This window comes from Tursiops truncatus, chromosome 3 (genome assembly GCF_011762595.2).
Source record: "Tursiops truncatus isolate mTurTru1 chromosome 3, mTurTru1.mat.Y, whole genome shotgun sequence".
Lineage (NCBI taxonomy): Eukaryota > Metazoa > Chordata > Mammalia > Artiodactyla > Delphinidae > Tursiops > Tursiops truncatus.
In genome coordinates this window covers 42,850,392-42,872,873 of record NC_047036.1, presented here as the reverse complement: position 1 = coordinate 42,872,873, position 22,482 = coordinate 42,850,392, and the positions used below count along the sequence as shown (strand labels likewise).

Genomic DNA, 22,482 nt, shown 5'->3' with positions numbered 1-22,482 from the left:
CAATAAAATGGACAACCTAGAAGAAATGGACAAATTCTTAGAAAGGTACAATCTCTGAAGAGTGAACCAGGAAGAAATAGAAAATATGAACAGACCAATCACAAGTACTGAAATTGAAACTGATTTTTAAACTCCCAACAAACAAAAGTCCAGGATCAGATGGCTTCACAGGTGAATTCTATCAAACATTTAGGGAAGAGCTAACTATCCTTCTGAAACTGTTCCAAAATAATTGCAGAGGACAGAAAACTCCCAAATTTATTCTATGAGTCCACTATCACCCTGATACCAAAACCAGACAAAGATACCACAAAAAGAAAATTACAGGCCAATATCACTGATGAACATAGATGCAAAAATCCTCAACAAAATACTAGCAAATAGAATCCAAAAACACATTAAAAGGATCATACGCCATGATCAAGTGGGATTTATCCCAGGGATGCAAGGATTTTTCAATATCCGCAAATCAATCAGTGAGATACACCACCATAACAAATTGAGGAATACATACCGTATGATCATCTAATGGATGCAGAAAAAGCTTTTGACAAAATTCAACACCCATTTATGATAAAAACTCTCCAGAAAGTGAGCATAGAGGGAATATACCTCAACATAATAAAGGCCATATATGACAAACCTACAGCTAACATCATACTCAACAGTGAAAAGCTGAAAGTATTTCCTCTAAGATCAGGAACAAGACAAGGATACCCACTCTCACCACTTTTATTCAACATAGTTTTGGAAGTCCTAGCTACAGCAATCAGAGAAGAAAAATAAATAAAAGGACTCCAAATTGGAAAAGAAGAAGTTAAACCATCACTGTTTGCAGAAGACATGATACTATATATAGAAAACCCTAAAGACACTACCAGAAAACTACTAGAGCTCATCAATGAATCTGGTAAAGTTGCAGGTTACAAAATTAATGCACAGAAATCTCTTGCATTTCTATACACTAACAATGAAAGATCAGAAAGAGAAATTAAAGAAACAATCCCATTTACCATCACATCAAAAAGAATAAAATACCTAGGAATAAACCTACCTAAGGAGACAAAAGACCTGTACTCTGAAAAGTACAAGATACTGATGAAAGAAATTGAAGATGACACAAACAAATGGAAAGATATACCATGTTCTTGGATTGGCAGAATCAATGACTATACTACCCAAGGCAATCTACAGATTCAATGCAATCCCTATCAAATTACCAATGGCATTTTTCACGGAACTAGAATAAAAAAAATCATAAAATCTGTGTGTAGACACAAAAGACCCTGAACACCCAAAGCAACCTAGAGGCAAAAAACAACAACAACAACAACAACAACAACAACAACAAAAAAAATGCAGCAGGAGGAATCAGGATGCCTGGCTTCAGACTATACTACAAAGCTATAGTCAATAAAACAGTATGTTACTGGCACAAAAATAGAAATATAGATCAGTGGAACAGGATACAAAGCCCAGAAATAAACCCATGAATCTATGGTCAATTAATTTACAACAATGGAGGCAAGACTGTACAATGGAGGAAAGACAGCCTCTTCAATAAATGGTGCTGGGAAAACTTGACCGCTACATGTAGAAAAATGAAATTAGAACATTCTTTAACACCATACACAAAAATAAATTCAAAATGGATTAAAGACCTAAATTTGAGACTGGACACTATAAAACTCTTACAGTAAAACAGGCAGAACACTCTCTGACATAAATCACAGCAATATCTTTTTCAATCTGTCTCCTAGAGTAATGGAAATAAAAACAAAAATAAACAAATGGGACCTAATTAAACTCAAAAGCTTTTGCACAGCAAAGAAAACCATAAACAAAACGAAAAGATAATCCACAGAATGGGAGAAAATACTTGCAAATGATGTGAACGACAAGGGATTAGTCTCTAAAATTTACACACAGCTCATGCGGCTTAATATCATCAAAACAAACAACCCAATCAAAACATGACAGAAGACCTAAATAGACATTTCTCCAAAGAAAACATACAGATGGCCAAGGGGCACATGAAAAGATGTTCAACATCACCAATTATTAGAGAAATCCTAATCAAAACTACTATGAGATATTACCTCACACCAGTCAGCATGACTACCATCAAAAAATCCACAAGCAATAAATCCTGGAGAGGGTGTGGAGAGAAGGGAACCCTCCTACACTGTTAGTGGGAATGTAAATTGGTATAGCCACTGTGGAGAACAGCATGGAGGTTCCTTAAAAACTTAAAATAGAGCTATCATATGATCCAGCAATCCCACTCTTGGGCATATATTTGGAGAAAAACACAGTCTGAAAGAATACATGCTCCTCAATGTTCACTGCAGCACTGTTTACAATACCCAAGACATGGAAGTAACCTAAATGTCTATCAACAGAGGAATGGATAAAGAAGATGTGGTACATATATACAATGGAATATTAGTCAGCCATTAAAAAGAATGAAATAGTGCCATTTGCAGCAACATGGATGGACCTAGAGATTGTCATATTGAGTGAAGTCAGTCAGAGAAACAGAAATACTGTATGATATCACTTATATGCAGAATCTTAAAAAATGATACAAATGAACTTATTTACAAACCGGAAACAGACTTAGAGAATGAACTTATGGTTACCAGGGGGAAAGCAGGATTGACATATACACACTGCTATATTTAAAATGGATAACCAACAAGGACCTATTGTATAGCACAGGGAACTCTGCTCAATATTAGGTAGCAACCTAAATGGGAAAAGAATTTGAAAAAGAATAAATTCAGGTATATGTAGAACTGAATCACTTCTCTGTATACCTGAAACTAACACAACATTGTTAATCAACTATACTCCAATATAAAATAAAAAGATTTAAAAATAACAACCATATTAATAGTTTGGTGAAATAATATTTAAACAGTGTCTAAGAGGTTTCATCTTGTCCAACAGGCTAATTTTGAGATGTTAATGTTCCACTCTCTTATGTTTCCTTCCTTCCCCATTATAAGCAAGAAGACAGGACCCTTGTTATTTCTTTTACTCGGAAATGTGAACAGGCTGGAAATGTCCACTTGAAGTCAATGACTCTTCCAGTCTTTAGGGAGGGCTCAGATTAATGGGAGAGGTACCTCAAGGAAGGGAGAAGAGAGTGTCTAGAGAGGCAGCAGAGAATAAGAGGAAGAAAACCCCCACCCAGCCCCAGACCATGGAGAGGTAAAGGATTTTCTAGGTTTCAAGAGTTTGATCTGAAGGGCTTCCCCAGGACTTTGGTGGTGCTCATGAACCTGGAACCTCAGCATAACTATGAGTTTATGTGTTGGGGTGAAGGTGATCCCTAATAATGCCTGAGATCAAATTTCCTGCCATTCCAACAGGATAGGGACTATCAGATTCAGGCTGAATTTTTAAAGTTGTTATATTACTTTCAAGAGTTATGGAATAGGAGTCACACCCCTATGTGTTCCAGTTTCCAAACTGTATATCATTCATGTAATAATTTACATTCTGTTTTAGACAGCTTCTCAAACGTCTCCCATTGGAATTTAAATTGATGCAGCCACTATGGAAAACAGTTTGGAGATTCCTCAAAAAACTAAAAATAAAACTACCATATGATCCAGCAATTCCACTTCTGAGTATTTATCCAGAGAAAACAAAAACAGTATTTCGAAAGGATACATGCACACCTATGTTCACTGCAGGATTATTTACAATAGCCAAGATATGGAAGCACCCTAAGTGTCCATCAATGGATGAATGGTTAAAGAAGATGTGGTATAAATATACAGTAAAATACTACTCAGCCATAGAAAAAGAATGAAATTCTGTCATTTCAGACAACATGGATGGACCTTGAGGGTACCATGCTAAGTGAAATATGTCAGACAAAGAAAGATACATACTGCATGATTTCACTTGCATGTGAAATCTAAAAACAAAACAAACAAAATTCACAGATACAGAGAACAGACTGATGGTTGCCAGAGTGGAGAGGAGTTAAGGGGAGGGCAAAATGGGAGAAGGGGATCAAAAGGTACAAACTTCAAGTTATAAAAGGGGATCAAAAGGTACAAACTTCAAGTTGGGTTTCCCTGGTGGCGCAGTGGTTGAGAATCTGCCTGCTAATGCAGGGGACACGGGTTCGAGCCCTGGTCTGGGAAGATCCCACATGCCATGGAGTAACTAGGCCCGTGAGCCACAACTACTGAGCCTGCGCGTCTGGAGCCTGTGCTCCGCAACAAGAGAGGCCACGACAGTGAGAGGCCCACGCACCACGATGAAGAGTGGCCTCCGCTTGCCACAACTAGAGAAAGCCCTTGCACAGAAACGAAGACCCAACACAGCCAAAAATAAAAATAAATAAATTAAAAGAAGGCTCAACATTTAAAAAAAGAAAATGAGTCATGAGAATGTAATGTACAGCATAGTGACTATAGTCAATATTGTACTGCAAGTCTGAAAGTTGCTAAGAAAATAAATCTTAAAATTTCTCATTACAAGAAAAAATTCTTATAACTTTGTATGGTGACAGAGCATAACTAGACAGATTGTGATAATTTCTTAATGTATACAAATACCGTATCATTATGTTGTACACCTGAAACTAATATACTGTTGCATGTCAATTAGACTTCAATTAAAAAAATAAAAATGTCTGCCAATCATCTTGCCTTTTGTTATTCATGCTCTGTGTAATGCTCTCTTGAGTGTAGGTTGGAATTGGTGAGTCACTTCTAATTAACAGAACACAGCAAAAGTGATGGGATGTCACTTCTGTGATCAGTTTATAAAATTTTAACTTTTTTCTTTCTCAACTCTCTCCTGCCCTCTCACTTGCTCACCCTGATGACACTAGTGGTCACATTGTAAACTGTGCTACGGAGAGGCACATATGGCAAGGAACTCACAGGGCAACCTTTGATAACAGCTCGTGAGAAACTGAGGTCTTAAGTCCAACAACCTGAGAGGAACTAAATCTTGCCAACAACCACTTGAGTGAGCTTGGAAGCAGATCCTTACTAACCAAGTCCTGAGATGACCATCCCAGCCAACACCTTCATTGCAGCTTTGTGAGACACGCAGAACCAGAGGACCCAGCTAAGTCATGCCCAGATTCCTAACCCACAGAAATGGTGAGATAATAAATGTTGATTTATGCCTCTCAGTTTGGGGCTAATTTATTATGCAGCAATAGATAATTAAAACAGATTTCAAGAGAAAAAGTAGAAAAGAGAATGTGCTAATATACATTTACCTATAGGTGATATTTCTATAGAAAGTAAAATCTAGCCAGTGCTTCTTAAGCAGGGGTGCACATCAGAATAACTCAGGGCTAAGAGGAGTGTTAGAAGACAGAAATATACAGAAAAGGTAAAATGGGGTAATAAAAAATAAGGAAAATGAAGTCCATTTTTTTCCAATGAGATTCCACTGCCCAAGCCTCTGGTTCAGTCCATAGCAGGTGAGGCTGTCAGAGCCACTGTCTCAGGATTTGCTCTCCTTGTTACAAAAGGGCTTTTGTTCACCACATTTCTTATGTGGTCTTTCAGGATCCTTTGGCTTCCTGCTATCTACCAGTTGAATTTGGTTTCCAAATTGCATTAAAGATAAATGCAGGGGCTTCCCTGGTGGAGCAGTAGTTAAGAATCTGCCTGCCCTTGCAGGGGACAGGGGTTCAATCCCTGGCCTGGGAAGATCCCACATGCCGCGGAGCAACTAAGCCCATGCACCACAACTACTGAGCCTGCACTCTAGAGCCCGCGAGCCACAACTACTGAAAACTGCATGCCATAGCTACTGAAGCCCGCATGCCACAACTACTGAAGCCTGCACGCCTAGAGCCCGTGCTCCGCAGCAAGAGAAGCCACCACAATGAGAAGCCCGAGCACCACAATGAAGAGTAGCCCCCGCTCGCCACAATTAGAGAAAGCCCATGCGCAGCAACAAAGACCCAATGCAGCCAAAAATAAATAAATAAATAAAAATTTTTAAAAATTTAAAAAAGATAAATGCAAGTGAAGAGGGACACTGTTGTGATATCATCAGAATCTTATCCCCAGTCCTTATTCCTAGACAGGCTTAGCAGTCAGATTTGGGGAAATGGCTCCAGTTGGATCCTTAGAACATTCCACAGTTTAATTAGTTTGTTCTGCCCTGGCAGAGGTTGTGAAACAGCTCATGGCAGTCCTGACACAGAGTAAAGTGAAAGTTTCCTTTCATATGTGTAGTCTCTTCAGGACTCCCTCCAGTTAGTGAGAGCCATGAGCTAGTGAAATTAGTAAAGTCTCATTTTCAGTCATATCATGTTTCCCAAAACTACTAAGCAAGATTTCAAGTCATTCCCAGAAAACCTTGGCGTGGTTAGAGGTGCTAACAATCCCTAGAAAACACTAGTGAGTGGGGGAAGAAAGAGGACATAAGATTTGACAGTTAGGTGTTTTACTACTTTGACCTTTACAAGATAAGGACTTTGGGCCAAAAAAAGAAAAAGGAAAACTTACTCTTCTCAGGTGACTGAGAAATAATTTACTTAGCCATGGGAAGCTCTCATAATTAAATACGGAGGAACAATCATCAAAGAAAAATTAGACATTGGCCTCTCTGCTTCAGAATGTCCACTGTATTCCCTTCTGATTCTATACCCTACACCTCAATCTATCTCAACAGAACATGTTAGGACAGTCTAAAACACAGATGCCAAAGACATAAACTGCCAAATTCAAGATCTTATGTAGGAAATGTTTAAAAGAAAGATAGGTAAGAAAATATAAAAAGATATTGTATCTCACCAAGATTAAGACTTTTTGATTCTGTACTTGCTTTTTTTTAAAATTGAAGTATAGTTGATTTACACGATTATATTAGTTTCAGGTGTACAACATAGTGATTAACATTTTTATAGATTATACTCCATTTAAAGTTATTACAAAATATTGGCTATGTTCCCTGTGCTGTACAATATAACCTTGTAGCTTATTTTATACATAATAGTTTGTATTTCTTAATCCTCTACCCCCGTCTCTCCCCACTGGTAATCACTAATTTGTTCTCTATAACTGTGAGTCTGTTTTGTTATATTCGTTCATTTATTTTTCAGATTCCACATATAAATGATAACATACAGTATTTGTCTTTCTCTGTTTCAATTATTTCACTAAGCATAATATATTCCAGGTCCATATATGTTGTTGCAAATGGCACAATTTCATTCTTTTTTATGGCCAAGTGATATCCCATTGTATATATATACCACAACTTCTTTATCCACACAGCTGTTGATGGACAATTAGGTTGCTTCCATAACTCGGTTACTGCAAATAATGCTGCTTTGAACACTGGAGTGCATATGTCTTTTCAAATTAGTGTTTTCCTTTTACATACCCAGGAGTGGAATTGCTGGATCATATGGTATCTCTAGTTTTTAGTTTTTTGAGGAACTTACATACTGTTTTCCATAGTGGCTGCACCAATTTACATTCCCACCAACAGCATAGGAGGGTTCCCTTTTCTCCACATCCTCACCAACACTTGTTTGTAGACTTTTTAATGATAGCCATGACATGTGTGAGGTGATATCTCACTGGGTTTTGATTTGCATTTCCCTAATGATTAGCAACGCTGAACATCTTTTCTTGTGCCTGTTGACCATCTGTATGTCTTCTTTGGAAAAATGTCTATTCGGGTCTTCTGCCCATTTTTTAATTGGGCTATTGGGTTTTTCTGATGCTAAGTTGTATGAGCTATTTATATATATTGGATATTAACTCCTTGTTGGTCATATCATTTGCAAATATTTTCTCCCATTCAGTAGGTTGTCTTTTCTTTGTTGATGGGTTCCTTTGCTGTGCAAAAGCTTTTAGTCTAATTAGGCCCCATTTGTTTATTTTTGCTTTTATTTCTTTTGCCTTAGGAAACAGATCCAAAAGAATATTGCTACACTTTATGTCAAATGGTGTTCTGCTTTTGTTTTCCTCTAGGAGTTCTAAGGCTTCAAGTTTTATATTTAGGTCTTTAACCCATTTTGAGTTTATTTTTACATATCGTGTGAGGAAATGTTCTAATCTCATTGTTTTACATGTAGCTGTCCAGTTTTCCCAGCACCACTTGTTGAAGTGATTATCTTTTCTCCATTATATATTCTTGCCTCCTTTGTCAAAGACTAATTGAACATAAGTGTGTGGGTTTATTTCTGGGCTCTCTATTCTGTCCCATTGATCTGTGAGTCTGTTTTTGTGCAAGTACCATACTGTTTTGATTACTGTAGATTTGTAGTACAGTCTGAAGTCAGGAAGCTTAACACCTACAGCTTTGTTCTTTTTTTCTCAAGATTGCTTTGGGTATTCAGAGTCTTTTGTGGTCCCATATATATTTTAGGATTATTTGTTCTACTGTGAAAAATGTCATGAATATTTTAAACAGGGATTGCATTAAATCTGTAGATTGCTTTGGGTAGTATGGGTATGTTAACAAAATTATTCCAATCCATGAACATGGGATACCTTTCCATTTCTTTGTATCATCTTCAATTTCCTTCATCAATGTTTCATAGTTTTCAGGGACTTCCCTGGCGGTCCAGTGGTTAAGACTCCATGCTTCCAATGCAGGGGATGCAGTTTCAATTCCTGGTCAGGGAACTAAGATCCCACATGCCCTCACACATGGCCTAAAAAAAAAAGTTTTCAGAGCACAGGTCTTTCACCTCCTTGGTTATGTTTATTATTAGGTATTTTATTCTTTTGATGTGATTTTAAATAGAATTGATTTCTTGCTTTCTCTTTCTGAAAGTTCATTACTAGTGGCTAGAAAAACAACAGATTTCTGTATAGTAATCTTGTATCTTGCAACTTTAATGAATTCATTTATTACTTCTGACACAGTTTGGTGGAGACTTTAGGGTTTTCTACATATATAGTATCACATCATCTGCAAATAGAGACAGTTTTACTTCTTCCCTTCCAATTTGGATGACTTTTCTTTTTCTTGTTTGCTGTGGCTAGGACTTCCAATACTATGTTAAATTAAAGTGGCGAGAGTGGACATTCTTGTCTTATTCCAGATTTGAGAGGAAAAGCTTTCAGCTTTTCACTATTGAGAATGATGTTAGCTATGAGTTTGTCATAAATGCCCTTTATTATGTTGAGGTATGTTCCCTATATACCAACTTCAATGAGAGGTTTTTTTATTGTGATTGGATGGTGAATTTTGTCAAATGCTTTTACTGAGTCTATTGAGATGATCATGTGATTTTTTTAGCCTTCCTTTTGTCAAGGTGGTGTATCACACTGATTGATTTGCAAATATTGAACCATCCTTGCAGCCCTGGAATAAATCCTACCTGATCATTGTGTATGATCCTTTTTATATATTGTTGGATTTGGTTTGCTAATATTTTGTTGAGAATTTTTGCATCTATGTTCAGCAGAGATACTGGCTTGTGATTTTGTTTTTTTTCTGTAGTGTCTTTGTCTGGTTTTGGTAACAGAGTAATACAAGCCTCATAGAAATGAATTGGGGGGTGTTCCCTCCTCTTCAACTTTTTTGGAATAGTTTGAGAAGTATAGGTATTAGTGCTTCTTTATGTGTTTGATAGAATTCCCCTGTGAAGTCTTCCAGTCCTGGATTTTTGTTTGCTGGAAGTTTTTAAAATTACAAATTCAATTTCACTAGTGATTGGTCTGTTCAGATTGTCTATTTCTTCCTGATTCAGTCTTGGAAGACTGTATGCTTAAAGAAATGTGTCCATTTCTTCTAGCTTGTCCAATTTGTTGGTGTATAACTGTTCATAGTATTCTCTTACGATTTTTTGTAGCTCTGTGGTACCAGCTGTTATTTCTCCTCTTTCACTTCTTATTTTATTTGGGTCCTCCATTTTTTTCTTGATGGGCCTGGCTAAAGACTTATCAATTTTGTTTTGTTTTGTTTTTCAAAAAAACAGCTCTTGGCTTCACTGATCTTTTCCATTGGTTTTTTTTTGGGGGGGGGGGGCTCTTTTTCATTTCCTTGTTGATCTTTTTTTTTTTTTTTTTTTTTTTTTTTTTGCGGTACGTGGGCCTCTCACTGTTGTGGCCTCTCCTGTTGTGGAGCACAGGCTCTGGATGCACAGGCTCAGCAGCCATGGCTCACGGGCCTGGCCGCTCCACGGCATGTGGGATCTTCCCGTACCAGGGCAAGAACCCGTGTCCCCTGCATTGGCAGGCGGACTCTCAACCACTGCGTCACCAGGGAAGCCCTCCTTGTTGATCTTTACTATTTCCTTCCTTCTACTGACTTTGGGCTTTGTTTGTTCTTCTTTTCTAATTCCTTTTTCTAATTCCTTTAGATTCCTTTAGGTTAGGTTGTTTGAGATTTTTCTTGTTTCCTGAGGTAGACCTGTATCGCTATAAGCTTCCCTTTATAGACCTGTTTTTGCTGTGTCCCATAGATTTTGGAAAGTTGTGCTTTTATTTTGTCTCAAGGTATTTTCTGATTTTCTTTTTATTTCTTCATTGACCCATTGGTTTTTTAGTAGCTTGTTGTTTAGTCTCCATGTGTTTGGGGTTTTCCCCCATTTTTCTTACTGTAGCTGATCTCTAGTTTCATACTGTTGTGGTCAGAAAAAATGCTTGATATAATTTCTATCCTCTTAAATTTGTTGAGACTTGTGTTGTGGCCTAGCATATGACCTACCTTGGAGAACGTTCCATGTGCACTTGAAAAGAACGTGTATTCTGCTGGTTTGGGGTGGAATATCCTATAGATATCTATTAAGTCCAACTGATCTAATGTATCACTTAATACTACTGTTTCCTTGTTGATTTTCTGTCTGGATGATCTGTCCACTGATGTAAGTGGGGTGTTAAAGTCACCTATTATTAATGTTAATTTCTCCCTTTACATCTGTTAACATTTGCTTTATATATTTTGGTGCTCCTATGTAAGGTGCATACATGTTAACAAATGTTATATCCTCTTATTGTATTGATCCCTTTATCAATATATAATGACCTTATTTGTCTTTTGTTATAGACTTTGTTTTAAAGTCTATCTTATCTTACAAAAACAGAAACATAGATCAATGGAAGAAGATAGAAAGCCCAGAGATAAACTCACGCACCTATGGTCAACTAATCTATGACAAAGGAGGCAAGGATATACAATGGAGAAAAGACAGTCTCTTCAATAAGTGGTGCTTGGAAAACTGGACAGCTACATGTAAAAGAATGGAATTAGAACACTCCCTAACACCAAACACAAAAATAAACTCAAAATGGATTAGAGACCTAAATGTAAGACCAGACACTATAAAACACTTAGAGGAAAACATAGGAAGAACACCCTTTGACATAAATCACAGCAAGATCTTTTTTGATCTACCTCCTAGAGTAATGGAAATAAAAACAAAAATAAACAAATGGGACCTAATGAAACTCAAAAGCTTTTGCACAGCAAAGGAAACCATAAACAAGACAAAAAGACAACCCTCAGAATGGGAGAAAATATTTGCAAATGAATCAACGGACAAAGGATTAATCTCCAAAATATATAAACAGCTCATGCAGCTCAATATTTAAAAAACAAACAACCCAATCCAAAAATGGGCAGAAGACCTAAATAGACATTTCTCCAAAGAAGACATACAGATGGCCAAGAAGCACATGAAAAGCTGCTCAACATCACTAATTATTAGAGAAATGCAAACCAAAACTACAATGAGATACCACCTCATACCAGTTAGAATGGGCATCATCAGAAAATCTACAAACAACAAATGCTGGACAGGGTGTGGAGAAATGGGAACCCTCTTGCACTGTTGGTGGGGGTGTAAATTGATACAGCCACTGTGGAGAACAGTATGGAGGTTCCTTAAAAAATTAAAAATAGAATTATCATATGATCCAGCAATCCCACTACTGGGCATATACCCAGAGAAAACCATAATTCAAAAAGACACATGCACCCCAATGTTCATTGCAGCACTATTTACAACAGCCAGGTCATGGAAGCAACCTAAATGCCCATTGACAGACAAATGGATAAAGAAGATGTGGTACATATATATAATGGAATATTACTCAGCCATAAAAAGGAACGAAATTGGGTCATTTGTTGAGACGTGGATGGATCTAGAGACTGTCATACAGAGTGAAGTAAGTCAGAAAGAGAAAAACAAATATCGTATATTAACGTATGTATGTGGAACCTAGAAAAATGGTACAGATGAACCGGTTTGCAGGGCAGAACTTGAGACACAGACGTAGAGAACAAACGTATGGGCACCAAGGGGGGAAAGCCACAGTGGGGTGGGGATGGTGGTGTGATGAATTGGGCAATTGGGATTGACATGTATACACTAATGTGTATAAAATTGATGACTAATAAAAACCTACTGTATAAAAAAGTAAATAAAGTAAAATTCAAAAATTAAAGTCTATCTTGTCTTGTATGAGTATTGCTACCGCAGCTTTCTTGTCATTTCTACTTGCATGAAATATTCTTTTCCATACGCTCACTTTAATTCCATGTGTGTCTTTAGCTCTAAAGTGAGTATCTTGTAAGCAGCATATACATGGGTCTTACTGTTTTATCCAATTAGGCATTCTATGTCTTTTGATTGGAACATTTGGTCCACGGACATTTAAATATACTTATTTCCATTTTGCTACTTGTTTTCTGGTTGTTTTGTAGTTCTGTTTTCTTCTTTTTTAGTTTCTTCCCTTGTGGTTTGATTATTTGCTTTAGTGGTATGCTTGTTCTTTTTTCTCTAGCTTTTGTGTATCTATTGTAGGTTTTTGATTTGCAGTTACCATGGAGTTCATATGCTGACCTATATCTACCTGTTTTAATTAAACTGGTAGTCATTAAGTTCACACACATTCTAAAAGACTTACATTTTTTTACTCCCCACCCCTGCATTTTTGTATTTTTGATGTCATATTTTACATATTCATGTTTATCCCTTTTTTGTAGTTATAGTTGACTTTACAATTTTTTTACCTTTTAATCTTTGTACTAGGTTAAAGTGATTCACAGCCTTTACTATGTATTTGCCTTTACTAATTGGATTTTTCCTTTCCTATAAATTCTTACTTATTGTTGTAGCCTTCTTTTCCACTTATAGAAAATCCTTCAACATTTCTTTTAGGGTTGGTTTAGTGTTGATGAATTCTTCTCATTTTTTCACTTGTCTAATAAGTTCTTTATCTATCTTCCAATTCTGAATTATAACCTTACTCAGTAGAGTATCCAAAGTTTCAGGCTTTTTCCCTTCAGCACTTTAAATAAATCATGCCACTCCCCTCTGGCCTGCAAAGTTTCTGCAGAAAAATCAGCTGATGGCCTTATGGGAGCTCCCTTTTAAGTGACTCTTGTTTTTCTCTTATTGCCTTTAGAATTCTAACTTTTTGCCATTTTAATTATGTCTTATTGTGGGTCTCTTTGTGTTCATATCTTTTGGGGGACTCTGTGCTTCCTATATCTTGATATCTATTTCCTTCTTCAGTTTCAGGAATTTTTCAGCCACGGTTTAATCAAGTTACATTTTCAGTACATTTTTCTCTCTCTTCTGAGATGCCTATAATGTGACTATTAGTATACTTGGTGTTTTCCCACAGGTCCCTTAATCTGTTCTCATTTTTTTTCTTTTTGCTGTTCTGATTGGGTGATTTCCCTTATTCTATCTTCCAGATCACTTATGTGTCCTTCTGTATCACTTTAGTCTGCTGTTCATTTCTTCAAGTGTGTTTTTCATTTGTTATTGTATTCTTCAGTTCTGACTGGTTCTTTTTTACATTTCTACTTCCTTATTAAAATTCTCACTGTGTTCATCTATTCTTTTGCCTAATTCAGTTAGCATTTATTACTAATGCTTTTAACTCTTTACCTGATAAATTATCGTTTTCATTAGTTTTTTCAGGGTTTTTTCTTTTTCTTGTTCTTTCATTTGAAAAAAAAATGCCTCTTTCTCATTTTGCTTAACTTTCTCTTTTGAAATTAGGTGAACCAGTTACCTATCCCAGTCTTGCAAGGGTGTCCTTGTGTGGGAGCATGCCTATACTGTCTGCATGTGCCCAGTGGCTTTCCTGGGAGAGCTGGACCTGAAGTGATCATGAGTCACATCTTACCCCAGGGTGTGCTGGCAGCTATCACCTTGGTGGGAGGTGGGGCTGGAGATGGAGGGGTTAGAGTCAGAGCCAGGTGTGAGCCAGGGCATCTCCTCTGCTCAATGACCAACATCATTCTATTGGGGTCAGGGGCAGGTCCCAAACTGCTGGAACGAAAGGCCTGAGGGTCAGGTCTGAGCTGGTTCTGTTCCTTCTAAGTCTGTGCTTTCCCCCTCCCAGCATCAGTACCCTTTACCCCAGAGGGGAGCAGTGCTGGAGCAAGAGGGACTCAAGTGAGTGATGGGAGTTGGTGACTGGTGCAGGCCAGGGTGCACACTGGGGCAGTCCCAGCACACCAGAGTTCCACACCACTCCCGATCTGTTGCCCCCATAAATGCCAGTAATGCCTGCCCTCACCCTACATGGGTGCTGTGCTGGGTCTGAGCCACTCCATCCCCAACTGTGTACTCTCCTCAGAAACAGCAGCCTTCACCCTAGTGGGAAGCTGCACTGCAGAGCAAGAGGAGCTGGAGCAGGTGCCTGGCATCGGCCGGGGCATGCACTGAGTGGTCGAGGGAAACCAGCCTAAGTCCCAGGCAGTTTCAATCTACGTCTTCTGCCCTGTTTCAGGAGTAAGCAAGCATGTGCATGCTCTTCGTGAGCCAAGTCTAGTTTCCTAACAGTTCTATTGTTAGTCCCACTGGTTTTCACACCAGCTAAAAGGACTTGTCTTCCCAGTGTCAGACCTCAGGGCTAAGGCACCCAATACACGGTTTGAACTGTTCACTCCCCAGGGAGGATCTGAGCCCACATAATCCTGCTCCTCTTCTGTGTCTCCTCCCAGGGACACAGGTCCTGACCTGACCACTTTTCTTTCCTTCCTACTCAACTCCATGTGGATCTTACAGCCTTGGTTACCTAAGTCTGCCAGTCTCCAGTTTGTTTTCTATGAGAATTGCTCCACATGTAGATGTATTTCTATGTGTTCATCAGGGGAGGTGAGCTCCATATTCTCCTTCTTGGCCTTCTTGCTCTCTATCTGCTCGTACTTTTCTTGATTTTTATCCAAAAGCATCAGTTAGATCACAGCTGTTACCTGGATGATGTCAACTGTAAAATGCCTTCTGATTTCAAAGATATTAAAACGTGAGGAAATGTCCATCCTAGAATAGATGAGAGTAGTTTCAGGTCCTGAGAATAGAAGTATTTAGATTTCATATGTAAGGAGTCCACCTCCCAGCCCAAAAAACCTGAGTTTTCAGGCTGACCATAGGCAATTACAAAGGCTTTCCCTGGTAGGCTTCACAGGAGAAAGAGGCCTTCTCTATATCAGATTTGGTACAAAATCAATACACAATGCATTGCCATTTCTGAAAGTTGTTGCATACAAGGACTCAGGTCCCCATGGATGGCCATGCTCTTACACACATCTGCATTCCTGGCCCAGGCGTCTCTATTTGGAAGTCTTCCTATGGTGGAAAACTTGAAGACAATTTTCTTCACCCGACTCAGTACTTTCCCACTCCTAGCTCTTCCTTCTTCCTTCTCCCAGCCCCTAGGTCCATAAATCTGCAGGTGCCTTTTGTTCAGGGCTCCCTGAAGAGTGAGACAACCCCCAACATCTGTGCTGACCCTCAACCAGTAGGCCATTCCATAGGGAAAAGTGGAACAGAGGGAGTCTTTCTTTAGTTTAGACCCCTGTTTATACAAACTCAGTAAGTGATTAACGACTTGACTGTCACTTTCACTTTGGCTTGTTGTTTAATCCAGTACTCCCAATACCTGGCAGTTCAGCTCTCTCTCTCCGTCTCAGCCAAGCTGCTGCCACTACTCAAGTCAAACAGAATGCAGTAAAGCAATTTGAACACAAACCATGGGAACAGTCAGGTTCTTAAGAAGTCTATCAGCCAGGATTTCCACTTGTTTTCTGTGTACTCAAGCAAATGTTGAGGAACTGCTATTCATTAAACACTGAGAACACTGAGTTGGCATGGCTAGATATGACATGACATGAGTCAAATGGGAAACAATTCACAACACTGTAGATATATATTTGGATGACAAAATATTGGGGTCTATGAGAAAAGAATCCAGGAATGGGAGGAAGTATTATGAACTATAGTAACCAAGGAAGGCTTTGTGGAAGAAGTGTGAGTAGCGCACCAAACTAGTAAAATTTGCGTAATTAGTGGGAAAAAACATAGGGATGTTAAAACATAAAACTCCCATTCTCAAAGAATATAGTCCTTTTTTCACACTATGGAACATTGTGCAAGTTAGATTTTTGTTGTTGTTGTTGTTAAATTAGATGTGTCTGCCCCTGTAACAACAAAATAGTTTCCTCTGCTGAGCAACATAGAATAGGATGTATGATTATTTTTCAGAATTAAAACCTTAATTATTTTGACTTCATTCATTTTCCTTTAGTTTATATTCCCCAAATTCAAACCAATGAAGTACAGAAAGATCAGACTGACTACTTTCCCCCATAGTTGTTTAGCTAATCCACTATGTGGCAATTAATATGCAATTTGACCAGAGTTGCCAGCCACTGGAGTGGAAAGAGGCATGCTCCAAAAATGTATAGCCATTCTGGCCTAAATAGCTCCACACTAAATGCTTATTAGGAATAATTAAATTTTGGAAACAAAGACGTAGCTTTGGAAGCCTGGCTTCCCTCCAGCTATTCAATTAAATTAGTTTATTTATTAAGTCTCACTTTCAACTCTACCAACTTTAAAATAGGATATTATTTTCAAACCACAAATATTTCCTGAGCACTTTCTCAGTGCCAGGCAGAAGTCCCTGCCTTCCTAGAGCTTACAGTTAACTTAGTCTACACTTTAGAGTTGCACTGTCACTAAAGTAGCCATAGCCACTAACCACATATGGCTACTAAGCACTTGAAACACAGCTAGTGCAACTGAAAAACTGAATTTTTAAAAATTTTATTTTACTTAATCTAAATTTAAAACCTGAGACATGATTCAGCTACTGGAAAACTTAAGTATGTCTGGAACAACTTGAGTATGTGAATCTATATTGGGTACATGAATCATAATTTGCTATATTCAGTACAGTTGATAAAATCTAAATATCGATCCTAAGTATTTCCAATGAAAACAGCATCCAAATTGAGATATGAGGTAATTATAAAATATATACTGGATTTCAAAGATTTAGTACAAAAATGTAAAGTACCTTAATTTTTATATTGATTACATACTGAAATGATATTTGGGATATATTGATCACATATGTGGCTCACAATATACTTCTATCAGACAGTACTGCTCTAGAGCCATGATTTGCCCAAGGCAGGCTTAAAAGCAGGGCTACTTAGGAAGCTCTACTGCACCTCACCTCACACTCATTTTCTTTCTGTTCCCTTCTTTCTTCCCTTGTTTTCTTCTCCCTCTCTTCCTTCTAACAATGATGTGCACTGGACTCAAGAGCTAGAAAGATTGCTGACCCAGGGTTTAAATAATTCAAGGCAACCGCTTATTCATTGACGATTTTAATTACAAAAGATCAGTGGAATGACTTAGCAACTACAGTATATTAGGAGTATCTTAGTAGCTCAAGGGAAAGGTGTGAAAGAAACAACTTCGCATTTCCCCATGGACAGTCTTAGAAGTAGTGTTCTAATAAGTCACTAAAAAATACTTAAACACTTTTCTAAAGTTTTAATATCAAAAAGTCCTGAAATATTAATGAAAGATAAGTTTTATTACCTTATCCTAAATTACATTTCATAAATGTAAGATATTACATAAATAAAATTACACTGGATAACAGCTTTCACCAAAGCATTTTAAGCCAGCACAAAGTGGATTTATTAAGTTATCATTATCTTTTATGGTCACTCTCCAACTCCTATAGCACAGGCAGGTTGCAAAAACACAGAATGGGGAGGTATCTTATTTAATATCTTCTTAGCAGTTTACACAGGTTCCTTGCTACTTGAAACAAATCAAGAATTTAGTCCTTGTCTTGAGTTTAGTACAGAAATCCAGTGACTGTTCCTAAGAACATCCCATTTCACCAGTATTGGCAGAGACTGCTAGCTGATTCCCAGTTTCCTGGGTGTACAGAAAAGGCTACTTTACCTAGTCTCCCTTACAATTAGATGTGACTAAATTCTCAACAGTGGAATGTGAGAAGAGGTATATATGCCATTTCCTTGCCTAATCCATAAATATCTTCCATATGTGCACCTCTGCCTTCCCCCACCCACCTCTTCCCCTTTTCCTGGTTTGATGAAGAGAAGCATAAAGACCTTGGAAGCCATGTACCAAAGATCACAGAGCCACAAGATGGAAGAAGCCTGAAGTCCTAAGTAACAATTTGAGAGGCCACCTACCTTGCAGGAACACCCTCCTTGGATAGTTAGGTGAGCAAAAACCTCCTTCTATCTTGTTAAGTCACTGAAGTTTTGGGAGTTGTAAAAGCAGCTAGTGTCATTCTAGTAGATATAATCAGTGACTCAAAAAAAGATAAACCATTTCACAATTCTTGGTGTCACCACCAAGCAGCAAGATAGCACCCCACCCCTTGATTCCACCTTTTCTCCACCCCTTTTACCACTCCCAGGTGTACTGTTGCCAAGACTGTGACCAGGTAGACATATAAACAGGTGAAGAAAGAATGAAATAAATGACCGACACATGAAAAGGTGCTCGACATCACTAATCATCAGGTAAACATAAAACCACAGTAAATGGTTAGAATTTTAAAAGCCAGCAATACCAAAAAATGGTGAGGATGTGAAGCAAATGGAACACTCTTACAATGCTGGTAGCTATAATAAATGATTCAACCATTTTGGAAAACTCTTTGTCTGTTTCTAATAAAGTTAAACACATACCTACCCCATGATCCAGCAATTCCACTCCTAGGTACATGCCTAAGAGAACTGAGGGCTGTGTTCACCAAAAGACTTGTAGTAGAATACTCACAGAAGCTTTATTTATAGTAGTTAAAAACTGGGAACAACTCAAATGCTCATCAACAAGAAATTGGAAAAACAATTTATAGTATATTCACATGACAGAACACCACACAATAAAAGAGACCTACTGATACACACAACATGGATGAATCTCACAAATACTATCCTAAACAAAACCAAACACAAAAGAGAGCATACTCTATGATTCCATTTATATAGAATTCAGGAACAAATATAATTTATGGTTATAAAAATCAGTATAGAGGTTACCTCTGGGCAAGGGAGTTGAGTGCAAAGGGACAAGAAGGTGATAGAAATGTTACCCACCTTGATTCACACAATGGTTTTAAGTATATGTAGGTAAAAATTTAAGCCATACACTAAATATCTGTGCATTTTATAATATGAAAATCTTATTTCAAATAAACAGATTAAAAAGTTAACCTGTCCCAAAGCACACAAATAGTAAGATGTTGAGCTCGGGTTCAAACTTAGGTCAATCTGAGTCTTCTGACTTGAGTAGGGTTCACTTTCCTACCCAATTATATACAGAGAAAACTACAAGAAGACTGTTACTACTTATTTTAAATATGTGATTAGCATCATTCTCTCTACATATTTCATTCATAATATCCATATTATGATAAACTGTACTTATTTTGGCACCAAAACATTCTGTACTTCAAATGCTGGTTTTAACTTTGTTGCACTATAGCAGCAGTAATTCTGTCTACAGAATTGAAATAAATGACTGAATCCAAACTTTCCACCATCCCCCATGACTAGTAATATAGTAAGATAATTCAGCTGAAGAACAAACATGTTAAAATTGTCAGAACCTGCACTGCATTTAACTGGTACAAATGCATTAGTTGATTAGTATCTGTAGATGCTCCGGTGGTGGAGCATCCTATGACTGATGAAACAATCGATAGATGAGATATATAGTAAGATGCAGAAATAGTCAATTAACAAGCGTCACTCATGCCCCTGTGATATTTATAAGCAATTCAAGCACTATAGTTGCATATGTGATCTTTGACATATTTCTCGAGAATCAACTATTTATTGAACGTTGATATATCAGCTAGGGACTTCCCTGGTGGCGCAGTGGTTAAGAATCTGCCTGCCAATGCAGGGGACATGGGTTCGATCCCTGGTCTGGGAAGACCCCACATGTGGCAGAGCAAGTAAGCCCATGCGCCACAACTACTGACGTGAGCCACAACTACTGAGCCCGTGCACCACAACTACTGAAGCCCATGCACCTAGAGCCCGTGCTCTGCAACGAGAAGCCACCGCAATGAGAAGCCCGCACACTGCAACAAAGAGTAGCCCACATGCTGCAACGAAGACCCAACGCAGCCAAAAAATAAATTTTTTAAAAAAATTTTTTAAAAAGATATATCAGCTAATTCAATATTAGAATATGAACATAAAAATACAAGTGCACCAGCATTTGGCTATGATACCCTGCATTCTTACACAAAGCTGCCTCTTTAAAAGTATTTTATTGTAACTGCATGCACTGACTGTGTGCATCTTCATTGGGTGAACACCAAATGAAGAAAAATCCAGTTACTGTCTTTCTTTTACATAAAAGCAAACTGAGGCATAAAGCAGATCACTGATAGTGCTAGGCAACACCAAGTCAACATTAAAGCCAGTGTTAAGGTTACTCCAACCAGTTCTTTATAATAAAGCATCATACCTACCTTGTCACACAGGAGCTTCTCATCCTACACATACAAGTTTTTGAGTATTTTAAACTGCTCTTACCTCTGTTGAGAATTTACCCCCCACATGGTAACCCCCTCCCAAAACTAAGGAGAAAATCAGGTTAAATAGATATAGCCAAGACTTTAGGAGAATTAACAAGTTCATATACAAAGAAGGGGAGAAAAAGTTGGGTTTTGTTCCTGAATGCTGAAAAAGAATTCTACAAACACATGAGACTCCAAATCCAGAAAATACTGACAGCAGAAAAAAATCTTTCAAGGAATTCTCACATGCAAAATCCCCCATAGAAAAGATTTCAATGCCCTACGCTGATAATTTGGCAGTCTCCTAAATTACAGTAAAACAAGTAATGAGTCGCTTAAAGGATTAACCTGAATCGCCAGACCCCAAGCTCTAAGACAAATCATTTGCTCACCACAATTTCCAGCCTCCGCAGTGTTTCAGCACACTAACCCTGCTGTTTCCCCCACTCCAACCCACACCCACCCACCCCCATTCTCTCTTCACGAGGAATTCCTCGGGGCACCACCAACTGTCTCTAAAGCAGGAGTCATTTAATCTTCGGTTCTGGGGCCTTTCGCTGGGTCTACGAATGGGTTTTACATAGGTTGATAAATCCCCCGAGATTTGAAGTAAAACTTGGGTCGATAACCTACGCGGTCCAAAGTGATTTAGGAGCTGCGATTCTAAAGGGAAGGCCGGAGGAAAGCCCCGCGGTGCCAGCCCACCACGCGCGCACGCCCCACACTCACCTGGACTTGGTCAGCCGGAGCTCCCGGCGGCAGGGACGCCTTCCTAACAGCTGCTCATCGCAGTCCCTCAGATCCCTTGAGGCCAACCTCCGGCTCCGCCCCGGGGGGAAGGCCCCTGCCGCCCCACGCCCCCAGTACTAGTTGGCATTCCCCAGCCGAGGCCGCGGAGAGAACGCTGCCAGGTCCGGGAGAGGAAGGACCACCAGGTCAGGGCCGCCCCCGGGGGCCGCCTCCACAAGCCGGAGGCGGGATGCTGACGAAGCTGCTTTCCAGCACTGGCTGCTTCGAGGTGGCCACGGCCGCACACAGCCGTCTGGCCGCCGAGGCTTGGCTCTCTGCTGGCCGGATCGTAAAACGAGCGCCTTATCTCACCACCAGCACCCTGGGACATAATACGAGTCCATTCTGGACTTTTACAAAGGAGGTACTAGGTTTCCTGTTCTGCGTGGGATACAGCGGGGAAATCTAAAGCCGACATTGAACACAGACAACCCCTGTCGACCACAGCATCATGCACGCTGTTGTGTGGCTGAAATTTTAATAGTGCCATTTTAAACATATTTAAAAATCTATAAAGAGCACACAAACCAAACAACATGAAGAGCTGTCTTCTCCCGAATTAGGGGACCAATAAAGAGATTATAAAAACAGCTCAAAGTGTAAAGCTAGGGGAAATGTGGGAGGGTAAACTTATGCTGCTGCCCTATGATGAAATGTTATCAATGCTGAAAAGTTAAATCAGAAAACGAGGACTATTCTACCCCAAGACCCTAACAGACAGATGCAGTAAGTCATGTACCCAGTACGAAATCAGGACCATTCTTCATCTTTATCCCTTCACTGGTACAGCTATTCCACATTTTGAGCTTCCCACTTCAGGCCAGAACCTTTGACTTCTTAAAATGCAAAGAATTCAATAGAAGGAAATCTAAGCTTTATTATTCACATCTCAACTTAT

At 38.8% G+C, this 22,482-nt stretch overlaps 1 protein-coding gene across 1 annotated transcript in view; it reads right to left on the bottom strand.

Moving 5' to 3' along the window:
• IL31RA (interleukin 31 receptor A) overlaps nt 1–21,915 on the bottom strand; it is a 58,772-nt gene extending 36,857 nt beyond the window's left edge. The window contains 1 exon segment of the mRNA XM_019929159.2: nt 21,612–21,915. Within this exon segment, the coding sequence (XP_019784718.1) occupies nt 21,612–21,915 (304 nt within the window).
• Between the last annotated feature and the right edge of the window lie 567 nt (nt 21,916–22,482).